The 16,459-nt window shown below is 58.7% G+C and overlaps 1 protein-coding gene across 2 annotated transcripts in view; it reads left to right on the top strand.

Annotated features, from left to right (window-relative positions):
* MYH10 (myosin heavy chain 10) overlaps window positions 1-16,459 on the top strand; it is a 144,744-nt gene that overhangs the window by 117,244 nt on the left and 11,041 nt on the right. For both annotated transcript variants that reach the window (XM_062215692.1, XM_062215691.1), the window contains exons 23-33: window positions 2,816-2,953; window positions 3,352-3,475; window positions 4,369-4,540; window positions 5,790-6,002; window positions 9,153-9,297; window positions 10,207-10,413; window positions 11,125-11,229; window positions 12,184-12,336; window positions 12,693-12,941; window positions 13,668-13,880; window positions 15,441-15,653. In XM_062215692.1, the coding sequence (XP_062071676.1) occupies window positions 2,816-2,953; window positions 3,352-3,475; window positions 4,369-4,540; window positions 5,790-6,002; window positions 9,153-9,297; window positions 10,207-10,413; window positions 11,125-11,229; window positions 12,184-12,336; window positions 12,693-12,941; window positions 13,668-13,880; window positions 15,441-15,653 (1,932 nt within the window). The remainder of the gene's footprint in view (window positions 1-2,815; window positions 2,954-3,351; window positions 3,476-4,368; window positions 4,541-5,789; window positions 6,003-9,152; window positions 9,298-10,206; window positions 10,414-11,124; window positions 11,230-12,183; window positions 12,337-12,692; window positions 12,942-13,667; window positions 13,881-15,440; window positions 15,654-16,459) is intronic.

The raw sequence follows: 16,459 nt of genomic DNA, 5'->3' as shown, positions 1-16,459 counted from the left end.
GACTGCTCAGACCAGTGGTACAGACTGGGGTCAGTGTGTCCATAGCCTAGCACGCACGCACTCCCACTCCTTTTCTCCCATCCCTCCACACCTGGCACCCTGGGACGGCATGGGGTGAGGGGTCAGCTCACGGCCCCAAGGCTCACAGTCTGGTAGCAAACCTGCCTCCTCTCGGGCGCTCCTTAGTGTCTCCTTACCCCACTGTGGTTCTTTCTAGAGCAGACCACGAAAGGTACATGGTTTCCTTAGCAAGCAGCCATATGGTACATCCTCCACACACGTGTCCTCCCCTCCCCTCCGCAGCACACACATGCCCATAGCAGGCGAGCAGAGTAACACAAAGGCTGCAGAAGCCATGACTCTTGAATCTGGCAACTCCAGCTCTGGGACCTCAGAAGAAGATGAATGTAACTGCAGGTTCCAACGACCTCACCTGAAATGCTTGCATTGCTCTACTCTGCTTAGAAGGCAGCAGGTCCTGGTAGAAACAGGGTTTTTTGTTCCTTTTAAGACCTTTATCTTCACACTCATAAACTTCTAGGTTTTTGCTCTGATATCTTTTTTTTTTTTTTTAATTATTTTTTTTGACAGGCAGAGTGGATAGTGAGAGAGACAGAGAGAAAGGTCTTCCTTTTTGCCGTTGGTTCACCCTCCAATGGCCGCTACGGCCGGCGCATCTCGCTGATCCGAAGCCAGGAGCCAGGTGCTTCTCCTGGTCCCCCATGCGGGTACAGGGCCCAATGACTTGGGCCATCCTCCACTGCACTCCCTGGCCACAGCAGAGAGCTGGCCTGGAAGAGGGGCAACCGGGATAGAATCCGGTGCCCTAACCGGGACTAGAACCCAGTGTGCCGGTGCCGCAAGGCGGAGGATTAGCCTGTTAAGCCACGGCGCTGGCCTTGCTCTGATATCTTAAGTTAGTATCTCTTTCTGTGATACAGAAGTTCATCTAGGCACATTATAAAGATACTATTTATTTATTTTATATATTTTAATAACTATGTATATATTGTTCAAAATCTTTTTTTAAAGATTTATTTATTTATTTGAAGGCAGTTACAGAGAGGCAGAGGCAGAGAGAGAGAGAGGTCTTCCATCCGCTGGTGCACTCCCCATTTGGCCACAACAGCTGGAGTTGCACCTATCCAGAGCCAGGAGTTTCTTCCGGGTCTCCCATGTGTGTGCAGGGGCCCAAAGACTTGGGCCATCTTCTAGTGCTTTCCCAGGCCATAGCAGAGAGCTGGATTGGAAGTGGAGCAGCCGGGACTTGAACCGGCAAGCACTGCAGGCAGCAGTTTTACCCGCTACGCCACAGCACTGGCCCCAGATGTACTGTTTATGGTATTAGGTGTTGGTTTGTTTTCGCTGTGGGATGTCAGAGTTCTGCACTCATTTCCGTGTGGCCTTTAGGAAGTCCCTCCCAGCCTTCTTAGTCCCTTGACTTTCTGTATTGGGGGAGGGGCTCGTGGGTTTAGGAGATTTCTGATCTGTCCCCTTTGCAACCAGAACTTCTGGAGTGCTTTGGGGGGGTGGTTGGTTTTGTCCCAAAGATTGATTTCTGGATGTGAATATCAGTAGGTGACTGTTGTAGGAAACCTAAAGAACACAGGCACTCGTGGTCCCCTCCTTGCATCCCCCTCGCCCCGTCACTCCCTCCGCATCGTCCTGCACAGACGCATGGGTGCCTGGAGTCACTGAGGCTGCACTGAACCTACTGTTGTGTTGCCTCTTGTCCCTTACAAGTCTGCAGCCGAGGGAGGCATTTAGCAACTCTGGGCACTGGAGGGCAGAGGACCTAGTTAAACAAATGAGATGAATGGAGGTGGAGAGGAGGGGGAAGCAGAGCAGAACCCAGAGACGAAAGTCTGAAGAAGCACAGCCCCTCAGTCACAGCGTGGGAGACCACCTGGATTCCCACTGAAACACACATTCTTGGGATGGTCTCGCTACAAAGTCTGCGAGGCTTCCAGGTGAAATTCGCTCTCTGGGGTTTGCTGCAGAGTGACAGGTTGGGGGGGAGGGTGGTGGGCCGTGAGCTGGCACCTGTGGGGTGGGGAGACGCCCACGTGGAGCCTCCTGTCTGTGCTCAGAGCATCTCCCAGTGAAACCTGCACCTGCTATGAGCACTGCTTCTAAGTTGACCAGGAGCCACTTATGTAGCCGCGGTTTCTCTTGCAAGTTTCCCACGTTGGCCACGCACCGCTGTGTGTGCACGGCCTTGTCCACCAGCTCGTGTTCCTGAGTGTGGGGGAAGGCTGGCGTGTCACCCCAAACACCAGCGCAGGCGCCACACCCTGCCCCAGCGCGGCCCACGCTCTGTCATTGCTGTCGCCTTCTCCCTTCTGTGGCCAAACATGGCTGAGTTCCAGAGTTAACGCACAGTGCTCCTCTATAGTCGTATCTCCCCGTCTTACAATTAGTACTCAAAAATGTGAATTTTCATTACTTTGAAAAAGTGTCACCATTTCGGTGACGGCCCCTCAGTGCTGTGAATAACCCTGCGCCATGCACATTTTCCACGAGTCACGTCGGCACCAGCCTCCTGAAATTGCTGGTTTAAAAGAAATGCCCGTTTTCAAAGCTTGCCATGCTTCGCCGTGGTGGCATCCCTCGAAGCCAGGGTGGGCCGTTTGTGCTCTCCCTGTACTGGATACGCAGCCCTGTCTGACAGAACTGCATTCCTATTTAAGGTGTCCTAGCCAGTGTGAAAACCAACCCTTAGTGTAGCTCATCTCCTTGAGCTCCTGTGACTACTGATGTACGGAGGAGCCCCTGGAGGCTGGGGGGACACTGACCGGGTGTTGCTCCTCCCCAGGACCTGGAGGAGCAGCTGGACGAGGAGGAGGGGGCCCGGCAGAAGCTGCAGCTGGAGAAGGTGACGGCGGAGGCCAAGATCAAGAAGATGGAGGAGGAGATCCTGCTGCTGGAGGACCAGAATTCCAAGTTTCTCAAAGTAAGAGCCCCGGGCACGGGTGTCCCCAGAGGGCCCCTCGCTGCGGGTGGCTGTCACAGAGACCTGGCCACTCTAGGCACATTCCTGAAGATGTGGACACCCTTGGTTTTTCCTAAGCCCTCCAAGTAGCCGTAGATCTTTTGGATTTTTAGCCTGTGCGTTGCGTATGTGTGACAACGCCTCGTGTGCGGTTTGTCCTCCGGCCACGCAGCCGGCCCTGGTGTGGGCACCTCCGCGAGCAGCCCTGCACCGCAGGCGCGTGCACTCGCGGGGAGGCAGCACCAGCGGCGCTCGCCGACTCCGTAGTCAGAGAGACGGGGCTCCTGTGAGTCATCGCAGACCCACGCCATCCTGTCAAGTGTCTTCTGTGAGCAGTCGGGTGTTTTTTTCCTGTTCAGGAAAAGAAGCTCATGGAAGACCGCATTGCCGAGTGCTCCTCCCAGCTGGCTGAGGAGGAGGAGAAGGCAAAGAACCTGGCCAAGATCCGGAACAAGCAGGAAGTGATGATCTCGGATTTGGAAGGTCAGCATCTGGGTTCGGGGCGCCGGGTGCCGAGTCTGAGCCATGCCATGTCGCTCGCGCTGTGACGCAGGGCCTGCCGCGGGTCTCCTGCTGGTGACTCAGCGCTGACAATGGCATGGCGCTGGCACACGTGTGCCTGCTTACCCCGCTGCTGGGATGAGGGCGCGTGGCTGCCCTCCGGCTGGGCCGTGCGTGCACTCATTAACCGCACCAGCATGCCTGGGTCTCACACCCCAGGGCGGCTGGCCGCGGACGGCACCACCAGGCAGCCACGTCTCACTGACGGCAGAGGTAATGCCAGCGATGTCATTGAGCAGAAGAAACCGGAGAAGCGGGAGCTGGGAGGGGCCCTTACCTGGGCTGCTGGCTAGAGCCGGGCAGCACCATCGGAGGGTGGGGGGCCACCGCTGTCGGGGTGCGGTGCATGGTACGGGACGTGCCCTGTTGAGGGTCTGGTTTTGTAGTGTAGACAGAAGAGGGAAGGCCCAGGTGAGCTGGTACACGGTTCCTGTGCCACACCCACAAAGCACAGGCGCCTGTTGGACCAGCCAGTGGTCTCACACCCTGGGCAGACTGACTCCTGCCCACAGCAGGAAGGCGTTCATGCCAGTGCCGCCCATCGCCAGTGTTCACTGAGGGGTCCCTGCAGAGGGACGGAGGAAAAGAGGCGGAGCCATGCTGCCCCCGTGCTTGGCAAGGGTTCTGGGCCCCCAGGTCTCCTGTAGCATGCGCCCTCCCCATGGAAGGACTTCCCGTGACTGGCCAGCTGCCCCAGTAGTGCCGTCTACACGTGGGGTCACGGCCCCAAGGCGCAAGGCGCTGTCGAGTAATACACTGTGTTTGCAAGGTGCGTCTCCCAGGGTGCTCACGAGCTGCTTCCTTCCCACCTACAGAACGCCTGAAGAAGGAGGAGAAGACTCGGCAGGAACTGGAAAAGGCCAAGCGGAAACTGGACGGCGAGACCACGGACCTGCAGGACCAGATCGCCGAGCTGCAGGCGCAGATCGACGAGCTCAAGATCCAGCTGGCCAAGAAGGAGGAGGAGCTGCAGGGCGCGCTGGCCAGGTCCGTCCCCGCGCCCCCTGCGGCCCCCGTCCCCCCATGCCCCCGCGCTCCCGGCCAGGTCTCCTGTCAGGAAACCTCAGCAGAGCCAGGCTCGGTTCGCTCGCCGTTGGCTTTGCTTGTGCCAAGGCAGCAGAGAGCACCTGATGGCCCCGTCTCGGTCCTTTAAAAAGAAAAAAACATTTTTTATTTATTGAAAGGCAGAGGAAGAACAAGAGAGGTCTTCCATCCACTGGTTCACTCCCTGAACGGCCACAGTGGTAGGGGCTGGGCCAGGCTAGAGCCAAGAGCTTCTTCCAGGTCTCCCATGGGCATGCAGGGGCCCAAGCACTTGGGCCAACTTCCGCTGCTTTCCCAGGCCATAGCAGAGAGCTGGATGGGAAGTGGAGCAGCTGAGACTTGAGCCAGCACCCATATGGGATGCCGGCATCACAGATGGTAGCTTAACCTGCTGCGCCACAGTGCCGGCCCCACCTATCAGTTCTTCAGACTTGCTAGCCACATCCAGGAGTCCTGGGACGCGCTGTCACCGTGTCAGATGTTTGCGTGTCTGTGCGTGACGGGTTAACGACTACGGCCAGGATCATGGTGGGAAATGATTCACGGTCATAGCTGTGTGTCTTCAGAGCACAGTAACTCTCTAACGTGTCATTCCTGTACAGAGAATCCCTGGCGACATGGTCACAGCGCTTGGAGTTTCATTTATAGTTCAATAGAATCAAGAAAACCCCGTAATGGAGCTCGTCATGGGCCTCTCGGTGACACCCGGAACGGGGTGGGCTGCTGGCGCTCCCAGCCGCCCCACCCCACCCCAGGCATCCCAGCTGCTCCTGCTCACACAGCCCTGCCAACGTGTTCAGCCCCACACTCGGGCAGCAGCTGCGCTTTGGAAAGAGGCAGGTGTGGAGCGCAGAGCAGAGGCGTGAAGGCAGCTCGGCTCCTCGGCTCCTGTGCGTGCTCCACATGCGGCCGCCGTGCGCTGATTGGCGTGGGCTGGGCGCCACCCCTGGAGGGACCCGACTGTCGCCTCTGGCACTTCCCGGGGAGTCCTTTGCCTCTTAAGGGACAGTCAGAGCCTTCTGGAGGCGGGTAGGGTGGCATCTAATTCTGAGTCTGCTGCCACTCGCTTTGAGGCCTAAGGACCCCCAATCTCAGCAGCTGCTGCGGCTCCGGCCAGAGCAGAGGAGGCGTCGCTGGGTCCCCTGTGGGGGCGCCAGTCCGGGCACTGTCTCAAGGCCGGGTGTTTTCACAGAGGTGACGACGAGACACTGCACAAGAACAACGCGCTTAAGGTGGTGCGGGAGCTGCAAGCCCAGATCGCCGAGCTGCAGGAAGACTTCGAATCCGAGAAGGCGTCACGGAACAAGGCCGAGAAGCAGAAGCGGGACTTGAGCGAGGAGCTGGAAGCCCTGAAGACGGAGCTGGAGGACACTCTGGACACCACCGCGGCGCAGCAGGAACTGCGGTGAGTGCAGGGGCCGCACCCTCCCTGGAACCCGGCACTGGGCACCCCGGGGGCGATTGGCTTCCTGATGCCGCTCGTGGACCCTCTCCCACCTGGGCACCACGGCAGGTGGAACTGTGATGAGCAGGCTCGCCCTTGGGGACAGATACCTGTGCAGGGATGAGCGGGTGGCCCAGTAGCTGGAGACGTTCCACAAGATGTGACCAGTGATGCACGCCTAGGGAGACAGCAGCACACGGGGCAAGGGCTGGGGCGCGTGGCAGTGCCATGTGGTGGGGACAGTGGCCGGCCAGCAGATGAGAGGGGCCTCCCACGCACGGTGCAGAAGAACGGGGAGCACAGGTGGGGCTGAGCCTTGCAGAGGCACATGCAGTGTCAGAGGGTCACAGGCAGGGACCTGCGGGGAGCAGGGCGGTCTGCAGTCACAGGCGGCGTCCAGGCTGCGGCTGGCGTGCACCGCCCTGGCACATAGGTGTGGTTCTCACATCAGTCGCTGGGACCGTGGAGACGCTCCAGTGTTGCAGGAGACGCTCCAGTGCTGGGAGATGCTCCAGTGCACTCGCTGGGCCTCTGCCTCACTATCTGCTTGGATACCAGGGGACACCAGGACTCACACACACAGGGTGTGGTCAGGAGGTAGGAAAGAAGCCAAGGCTGCCAGGAGGGAGGAGTATGGCCGTGAGGGTGCATCCTGTCCTGCAGCCATGGAGGGGACAGCCTACAGAGTAGCGCTGGCTCAGTGGAGCAGTGGCTGGGCCTGCCAACAATGTTGTCGTGAGTGTGGGCATCTCCCGGGGCAGAGGCCAGCTCGTCTATGCCGAGACCCACCTGAGCCCAGCAAGCCTGGACACTTCCTGTGCCACCTCCAAAGAGACTTGTCGTGGTGGCACGGCCTGGCCACGTCTTTACAAGGCCTGCTTTTGTTTTTTGTTTTTCTAAAATCTGGAAACATTTGAACTAGATTTTATCAAATTCTCCACTCTTTTTTTTTTTTTTTTTTTTTTTTTTTTGACAAGCAGAGTGGACAGTGAGAGAGAGAGACAGAGAGAAAGGTCTTCCTTTGCCGTTGGTTCACCCTCCAATGGCCGCTGTGGCCAGCGCATCTTGCTGATCCGAAGCCAGGAGCCAGGCGCTTCTCCTGGTCTCCCATGCGGGTGCAGGGCACAAGCACTTGGGCCATCCTCCACTGCCTTCCCGGGCCATAGCAGAGAGCTGGCCTGGAAGAGGGGCAACCGGGACAGAATCCGGCGCCCCGACCGGTACTAGAACCCGGTGTGCCGGCGCCACTAGGCAGAGGATTAGCCTGTTGAGCCACAGCACCGGCCCAAAATCTCCACTCTTGACTGGAGTTTTGGCCACAATTTTTTTAAAGGCTCTCATCATTTTTTCCCATTCAGCTCTTACGAGGAAAAAGCCGTAAGTGTGCATATCTGTTGAAGCTATGCACGTGTTCAGCTGTGGTTCTCCTGATTCTGTTTTGTGAAGAGTTTGTTGATTTTCATTTTACTTGATAGGCAGAGAAACAGAGATGTCTTCTCTCTGTTGGTTCAGTCCCCCAAATGTCCCCAACAGGGCTGGGCCAGGCCACAGCCAGGTGCCTGAAATTCAGTCCAACTCTCCAGGTAGGGGGCAGAGACCAGGTATTTGTGCCATCACCTGCTGCCTCTCAGAAGCAGAGTGCAGGAGCCAGGATGGGACGCGGAGGTCCTGAGTGGCAGCTTACCCATCGCTCCAAACACCCGGCCCCGTGTGTGGGGCGAATGAAGGCACCCGTTCTAGCGAGGGCTGTCCCAAAGTCATGTCCACACTGTTAGCATGGAAGGAACAGTCCCCGGCCAGCCAGTTCCTCTGCAGCTTCCTTGGCCTTTTAACCCTCTTAGGACGTACGGTGCCAGGCTAAAGGAATCGGGTCATTTAGCTGGAGGAGAGAAGGGCAGGGTCCCTGCGCTGGCCAGATTCCAGGAGGGATCCAGAACAAGCTGTACACCCGAAAGACAGTGAGCCGACGGCGGGAGAGGCCCTGCTGAAGGCCGCTGGCCACTCGGCACACTGAGGCGTTCTTGCCGGAAGAGCCACAGAGGGCCGGGCCATACCCCAGGTCTCTGGCCCCTAACTGAGCCAAGAGGGTTGGGGCTGAGCTGGGCCCACGAGGAGCCTCCAGACTGCCTCAGTCCGGGCTCCACTCAGCCACAGAGCTGGCAGCGCCTGGGGCCCAGTCCCCTTGGCACAGCCATCTCAGCCCCCTGGATCTCCCTGCTGCCCCAGGAGACGGAGGGGACGGCATCCAAATGGAGTTGGGCGTGGAGTCTCGGCTCTCACCCCACATTTGCAAGGAGGGTGTTCACCCGACAGCTGTGAGTCGGCATCGCGCCCTGAAGCACACACTGAAGGAGTGAATTTGCTTCCGGTTCGTGAAGTGCTTTGAGGTAGTCACCCTCCGTGCGTTAGAGCCACGTATGAACATGTTGGAGAGCCATTTGGTCCTTGGACCCTAAGTGCAGCCCAGAGAAAGCCTCCGTTTCTCTCAGAACACTCCAGGTCTGTGCTCTTGCCCCCTGCCGTGTTGGCATCAGACCCCACCTTGAGAAGCAGGAATGCGACCCATCATCGTGTCCCTCCAAGAGACCATGTCCTCCTCCCCACCGGGGCCAGGGGCCGGGGCACCGCAGGCACTGCCCAGGAGCACTAAGCAGGAGGCTGGCGTGGGTTCTGTGCTGCAGCTTCCAGGCTGATTTGGCTGTAAACCTTCTTGGTTTACTTTGAAGTCTTTTGGGCCTGTGGCAAGCCGAGTGAACCTGGGTCTTGTGTTAGCCAATTCCTGACCTGTCATGCCACCAGATTGCCAGAGCAAGCTGAAGACACACAGGGTGTCACACCATGTCCCCACTACAGTCAGACACACACGGTGTCACACCACGTCCCCACTGCCGTCAGACAGGGGTCACACCACGTCCCCACTGCCAGTCAGACGTGGAAGGTGTGCTGCTTCTAGAAGGATCCTGATACCCCACGTGGACACGCCCACCGCCTAGAAGTAGCGTGTCACTCATTAAAGGAACCGGCGTCGTGGTGGCGCCATTAACGGCACTGTTTTTCATTTAATCAGTTGACCGGTTCTGATCTTCCTCCTTTAAAACTCCGTGTCTCTAGCACGAAACGTGAACAGGAAGTGGCAGAGCTGAAGAAGGCTCTGGAGGAAGAAACTAAGAACCACGAAGCTCAGATCCAGGACATGAGGCAGAGACACGCAACCGCCCTGGAGGAGCTCTCGGAGCAGCTGGAGCAGGCCAAGAGGGTAAGGGGCCCGGCAGGCCCGCGGCCCCGGGAGACCGCCCCCGCGCTGACACTCACAGGGCCGGAGCTGCTCCCTACCAGCACGCTGCCTTTCTCGAGAGAACAGCCGTCGGCCCTGCGTTGGCCGGCACCACATCACACGCCCTGCTTTCCCTGGCACCCTCGTCCTCCCAGTGGCTCAGCTCGTGACCCCCAGCGGCTGCCACTCGAGGGCGCTGGCACTCCCTCACGGTGCTCTTCGCGGGCCCTCCCATCTGTGATCTCACTCGGCCTCGCTCTCCCCAGACCCCAGCCACCCTGGGCTTGCTGCCTCCTCCTCCCCCTCCCTCTCCCCCTCCCCCTCCCCATGCCGGGTTAGGCCTCCCTCCCCACCTTTGCACCATCTCTGGTTCCCCATCTTTCCGGGCTCTGCTGCACCCCGCACCACCCTGTAGTTCACAACCCTGATGAGCGTGACGCTGCTGAGTGCTGACAGCCCCCACGCATGACACCCAAGGTGGGGAGGGGCGCTCTGGCGCTAAGAGGGAAGGAACTGAGGCCCAGGAGCGTTGTGCCCTTAAGCCCGAGCCACGCAGCAGTCAGAGGACAGCCAAGCGGTCTGGCTCAGGACCCGTTGTTTAGACGAAAGCTAGGCGCGTGGCTTTTACAGAGGCAGCGTGAGTGAGCAGTGGGCCTCTGGATGGGACACACACGGACAAGGTCAGCTGCCAAGGGCCCTCCACAGGCAGGGTGTGCACACGGGGCCCCCAGAGCGCTTCATACTGAGACAGCGACACTGCTTTCGTGCGTTCATTCAACAAACGCCGGCCGCAGGCTTCCTGTGTCAGCCCTTCTGGGGATTCAGAAGGCGGCATTTTTCATAGAGAGCTGCAAAGTGACTTACAGGTGATTTTCTCCGTCCCTGTTCTAGTTCAAGGCAAACCTGGAGAAGAACAAGCAGGGCCTGGAGACGGACAACAAGGAGCTGGCGTGCGAGGTGAAGGTGCTGCAGCAGGTCAAGGCCGAGGCCGAGCACCGGCGGAAGAAGCTGGACGCCCAGGTGCAGGAGCTGCACGCCAAGCTGTCCGAGGGAGACAGGCTGAGGGCGGAGCTGGCCGAGAAGGCAAGCAAGCTGCAGGTAGGCACTGGACACAGACAAGCGGTGTTTACTGAGGGACTAAAACCGCGTGAAGGGGATCGGCCTTCCACCCAGTGAGTGCCGCCTGGGCTCGTGACGCTAGTTCTCGGACAAGTGTGAGCGTAGTAGGCAGAGGCTCGGAGCAGCACGGCAGCCGTGCACACGGCGCATCCATGCTGTGGTCCTGGGCCTGCGGGACACAGCGGAGGGCGCTGTGGCCGAGCTCGGGCCACCTGCCCCGGGCCCCGTGAGCGCACGAGAGCCGCGTGTCCGTGTCCAGGGTGGTGCTGGGTGGGCGCTTGCAGAGCGGCTCACAGAGGGCACGGCTGGGAAGCGATGGCCTCTCCGTGCTGCCATCTGCGAGCGCCCCGCGACACCTAGGGTGGCCGAAGTCCTCAGCTGAGTTGGCGTCTCCAGGCTCACAGCGAGTACCGCCGTCCGGACTCATGTCATCATGTTTTCATTTTATTTGAAAAGCAGAGAGACAGAGAAAGGTCTTCTGTCTGCTGACTCTCTCCCCTAAATGCCCACAGCAGGTAGGGTGGGGCGGGGGGAAGCCGGGAGCCAGGCGCTCCGTCCTGGTCTCCCACGTGAGAGGCAGGGCCCCAACGATTTGAGCCTTCCGGGCGTTTCTGGAATAAGATGTGGAGCTGGGCTGCTAGCCCTTTTGTTTGCTTACTGTTGAACTGAACGACCTCTTTCTCCTTGCAGAATGAGCTGGACAACGTCTCGGCCCTCCTGGAGGAAGCAGAGAAGAAGGGAATTAAATTTGCCAAGGACGCCGCCAGTCTAGAGTCTCAGCTACAGGACACACAGGTGCGCCGCGGGCGCTGGGGGCGGTGGCACAGCAGGCGTTGGCGGGTCTGTGAGCTGCCAACCACGGGACATGCGAGCCCGGAGGCCGCTTCTGCAGCGGTTGGCCCTGGCTGTGTCTGCATCGCGCTTCGCTTTTCCCTGCTGCCGGGGAGCTCCGCTGGGCTGGGCCCCTGGGTCTGGAGGCCTGTGGCGGCCTCTCGGGGGCCCGGCTCTGGTTGACCCCAGCAGTGGTCCCCGTGCACATAGTCTCGCTCGCCATTTCAGTAAGGCGACTTTGTCGTGGTCGAGATTGCATTGTGCCGACCTCAGAGGAACGTTTATGAGACCGTGGGGTGATGCGCCTTTTCGTCCTGTCAAGACTCGGACCAAATCAGCTGTCGGGATTGTCAGAAGCAAGTTAGCAAATAAAACGTGGTGCTTTAATAAAACGGGGTTTCGGCATACTTCCACTTGCGGGCACTGATGAATGGTCATTTGCCACACTCGGTTAGGTGTGGGATCACGAGGCCATGGGGACAAGTTCAGGGTCCCAGGGTAGAGGCTGTGACAGAGCTCAGCGAGACTCCGAGAGGGGTGAGGGCCATGTCACGGAACGCTCTGTCCAGGCCTGAGAGCAGCCGGAAGGCAGGTTTGCGCTCAGCCACTAGGGAAGCTTGACGGCTGGATAGGTTATGGGGAGGGGGCCCGTGGCTGGGCTGCCGCAGGGCGGAGCAGAGGAAGGGGCTCAGAGGTGCTGATGAGCGCACGGGCTGGGAGATGCAGGAGAGGGGGCCTTGGGCTGCCCCCGGTCTGTGGGTGGCCGGGGCTGCCACTCTTCAGGTGTTTGTGCCACGAGCTTCGGCATCGTCGCCACTGCCTGTGCTGCACCTCCCTGAGGACGTGTGTGGTGAGAGGCGTGGTGTTGTGACGATGACGTCTGTACCCGTGGCACTGACCTTGGCCAAAACCACCCAGGAGCTGCTCCAGGAGGAGACGCGGCAGAAGCTAAACCTGAGCAGTCGGATCCGGCAGCTGGAGGAGGAGAAGAGCAGCCTGCAGGAGCAGCAGGAGGAGGAGGAGGAGGCCAGGAAGAACCTGGAGAAGCAGCTGCTGGCCCTGCAGTCCCAGGTGTGTCCTGCGGGAGCTGTGCCCGCCCAGATGGGGACAGTTAACGAGGGCGCGCTAAATCCGGCTGGGCAGGGTTCAGCGTCGACGGAGCCAGATACGGCTGTGACCCTTCAACGTGAGGACCAGGGGCTGTGTCAGCTCTGTGAGGCTCCCACCCAGCGTCACTGTAGAGACGGTTCGCTCAGGAATTCCGTGGCACTCTCAAGATTCATTTGTTTTTAAATCCTACAGTGTTGACTTTATGATGTTTTCTTCTCAAAAATATTGCCATTTCCTTTATTTTTTATTTTTCAAATGGGAAAACCAGTTGTGTTCTTTAACACTGATCTTTCTTTCTTTCCTCCCACAAAACCCAGTTGGCCGACACCAAGAAGAAGGTGGACGATGACTTGGGAACCATTGAAAGTTTGGAAGAAGCCAAGAAGAAGCTGCTCAAGGACGTGGAGGCCTTGGGCCAGCGCCTGGAGGAGAAGGCGCTGGCCTACGACAAGCTGGAGAAGACCAAGACCCGCCTGCAGCAGGAGCTGGACGACCTCACCGTGGACCTGGACCACCAGCGCCAGATCGTCTCCAACCTGGAGAAGAAGCAGAAGAAGTTCGACCAGGTGGGTCAGCGCCACGCGCGTGCCCTCCTCGCCGGGCTCCTGCTCTTTGTGTTTGGGGTTAAAGGAATTTTTTTTTTTTAATCATTTATAGGCAGGCAGAGAGCAATACATAGTGCTATAAAAATTGGAAAAAGCAGAGTAAGCCCCCCTGCTAGTTCAGTCCTGTGGGCAGTGGACGACGGCCCAAGTACTTGGGTTCCTGCCACGCCTCGGGGAGACCAGGACGGAATTCCTCACTCCTGGCTTCCGCCTGGCCCAGCCCCGGCTCTTGCAGACACTTGCAGGGTGAACCAGCAGAAGGAAGATCGCTCTCTCACTCTGCCTTTCAAAAAAAAAAAAAAATCAGTCTTTTTGTTTAAGTGGAAACAGCAGACACACAAAAATAAGGAGACGGAGTATCCAAAATGCCTGGGACCAGAAGGGTTTCGGATTTTCTGGGTTTCGGGTATTGTCAGGTTTGGGGGTATTTGCATACACTATGTCTGCGCATGCGGAATGGCTCCCAAGTGTGACGTGTACGACGCTGCCTGAGCTGACTCAGGGAGGACGTGCAGTGACCTACCTGGGTTTTGACCGTGACGCATCCCAGGAGGTCAGGCATCACGCCGGGGCACGGAGAGTCTCGGACTGAGCCGAGGGCTGCTCGGCCGGTAGCAGCGGTCCTAGCGACGCGTTAGGCAGGGAGTTAGACGTGGGTCTTCATCGTCCGCGTGCCTCTTCTCGTAGCTGTTGGCGGAAGAGAAGAACATCTCTGCTCGCTATGCAGAGGAGCGGGACCGGGCGGAAGCAGAGGCCAGGGAGAAGGAAACCAAAGCCCTGTCCCTGTCGCGGGCGCTGGAGGAAGCCCTGGAGGCCAAGGAAGAGTTTGAGCGGCAGAACAAGCAGCTCCGCGCGGACATGGAGGACCTGATGAGCTCCAAAGACGACGTGGGGAAGAACGTGAGTTGCCCACGGGGGCCGCGGGGCTTCACGGAGGAGCCAGGTGACTCCTCGGGAGCCCCGGGATGCTGCGTGGCCCCTGCGTGACCCGGGCCAGCTGTCAGCCTGGCGCTCTCGCAGCAGTGCTGGTGGGTGACGGACGGCTGAGCCCCGTCAGAGGGAATCGGTACAAGGGCTCATGGTCCTGTGTTCCCAGGTGGTCGTAGCGGCGTCTGCTGTGGCACAGAGGAGGCCCGGGGGGAGCAGCGGGGAGCGGCAGCCCCACAGCGAGCCCCAGTGTTTGCTTTGAAGGCGTCAGTGGCTGTGGGGGCCCGTTCACGGCCGGGAGGCTTCCTTGGTTCCGTTTCCCTTGCCACTGTGTACATTTTCCACAAGAATGACACCGATTTCCATTCAGCCCGCATCCCTGTCTTCCTCCAAGAGGAGAGGTCTGACTCCTCCCAGCTTCCATTCTGGCCGTGGAGGCATTTAAACTGAGCCCAGGGCTCCTCATCGGTCACACAGACGTCACACGCGTCCTTTCTACAGCTCAGGGCTTGCTTTCATGGGACACAGGACCAGCCTGCTTCCTCCTGGGGCTCCCCCCTGTGCCACCCGAGGACTAGCCCTGTGGACGAGAGCAGGCCACCCGAAGCAGGCACAACAGTTAGGCGGCAGAAGGAACTGTAGCGTTGATTCCACACAAGTTGATCTGAATCGTCAGCACCAACACCACCCACAAACACGTCTCCCCTGCCCGCTGGTGCTAGGCGCTGCCTGGGAAACCCCCTCCTCTGCTCGTCTCCCCGGCTCTCCCCGGGGACCTGCGAGGGGGCACAGCTTCTAGCCCATCTTGAAGTCGGGAGACTCTAAGGAGACAGGAGGTGAAGGCACCCGGCGAGGCCCAGGTACAGGTAGTGATGGGAGAGCGCAGCCCCCCGTTAGCACCCTGCTTCTCGGGCCTCAGCTACCGGTGCGTGCTCAACCTAAGCGAGCTGTGTAGGCAAGAAGGGCTGTTCTCCATGGATTTTGGTACATTAAGCAGTAGCCTTATTTTAATGCTTTATGGGCTACATTTATGAATAGTAATGAAAAGATGTACACAGTTAAATACAGTACAGAGAGGGAATTTCAGTATATTGGAGTATTAGTTTTAGAAACGATATATTCCAACCAGAAATCTATACAAAGAATTTTCTAGACCATCTTGTTTTAGTCATTTAATGTTGATGTTGTTCAAATGGGTAAATGTAAACAAAAATTAAAAAACAAATAAAAAATAAAAAGGGCTGTTCTCGCAGCTGCTGCACCCAGAGCTGCGGGTGTCCCTGGCACCTGCCTCTCCTCACCACTCTGCGACCTGCGGCACCCTCGGCTGCAAGGTGCGCCGAGGAGGGTGAATGAGGGCATCAGCCCGGGAGTTTCAGCAGCCGGAGAGGGGGAGGGAGGGGTGTGTGAGCCCACGGGCTGTGCCAAGGACACAGCATGTCCTGCGTGGGGGCCCAAGCAAGGGGACGATGCGGCCCTTCACGTGTGCCTCTGCCAAGGGTCAGCTCTTTCCTGATGCTTCCTGTGGTTTAGGTCCATGAACTTGAAAAATCCAAGCGGGCCCTGGAGCAGCAGGTGGAGGAGATGAGGACCCAGCTGGAGGAGCTGGAGGATGAGCTGCAGGCCACGGAGGACGCCAAGCTGCGCCTGGAGGTCAACATGCAGGCCATGAAGGCCCAGTTCGAGCGGGACCTGCAGACCCGAGACGAGCAGAACGAGGAGAAGAAGCGGCTGCTGATTAAGCAGGTAGGGAGCCCAGGGCCGGCTCGGCATCCTGTCCGTGCGCCAGTGCACACCTCAGCAACACAGCAGCTCGCGCGCTCAGTGGCCCAGCCTTCCCGGGCCTCAGGCAGCACCACTGCTGCGGCGCAGCTGGAGAGCCCGCAGGGACCCTGGAGGACCGCGTGGTCAGGTTCGTGGCCTGAGTCTTGGACACAGGTTGCTGTAGCTCCCGTCACAGGACGTCTGTGTTGCGTCACTGTCCACAGGAAGACACGCAGGTGCCCACGCCTGTGTCACGGTTCTAATTTCAGTCTGTCGTAACAGTTGGCCATTCTGACAGTCTCTTGGGGTTCATGGTACCAAGGCTTAGATGTGGGCTTAGATGTTGGGTTTTGCTAATGCTTGTTCTACTAGCCATTTATTTCTGGGTAAGAAATTACCGCAGACTTAGGGCTGGAAACAACACTTAGGATGTCAGGGCTTCACTGGGTTGGGAATGCAGGGGGCTCAGTAGGTGGGGCTGGTGCACTGGGGACCCAGGCCTGGCCGAGGCAGCAGGGTCCATGCCACGCTGGCTCACGCACACGGCCACAGCAGGCGGCCTCTGCAGGGACTCCCCCGAGGGTGCAGGCTCCCAACACAGCAAGTGAGGAGGGAGCCTCCGCTGTGCCTCTCTGTGGTCTTCCGGCTGCTTGCTTTCCATTCTGGAGGTCTGGTGACTGGGGTTTTGGTTGCTGGTTTTTTAAAGATTTACTTATTTGACAGGACAGCAACAGAGATCTTCCATCCACAGGTTCACACCCCATCTGCCTACAGCAGCCAGGGCTGGA

This window comes from Lepus europaeus, chromosome 18 (assembly GCF_033115175.1).
Source record: "Lepus europaeus isolate LE1 chromosome 18, mLepTim1.pri, whole genome shotgun sequence".
NCBI classification, from domain to species: Eukaryota; Metazoa; Chordata; class Mammalia; order Lagomorpha; family Leporidae; genus Lepus; species Lepus europaeus.
Note: the sequence above shows the minus strand (reverse complement) of the source record. Positions and strands in the feature narration are given on the sequence as shown.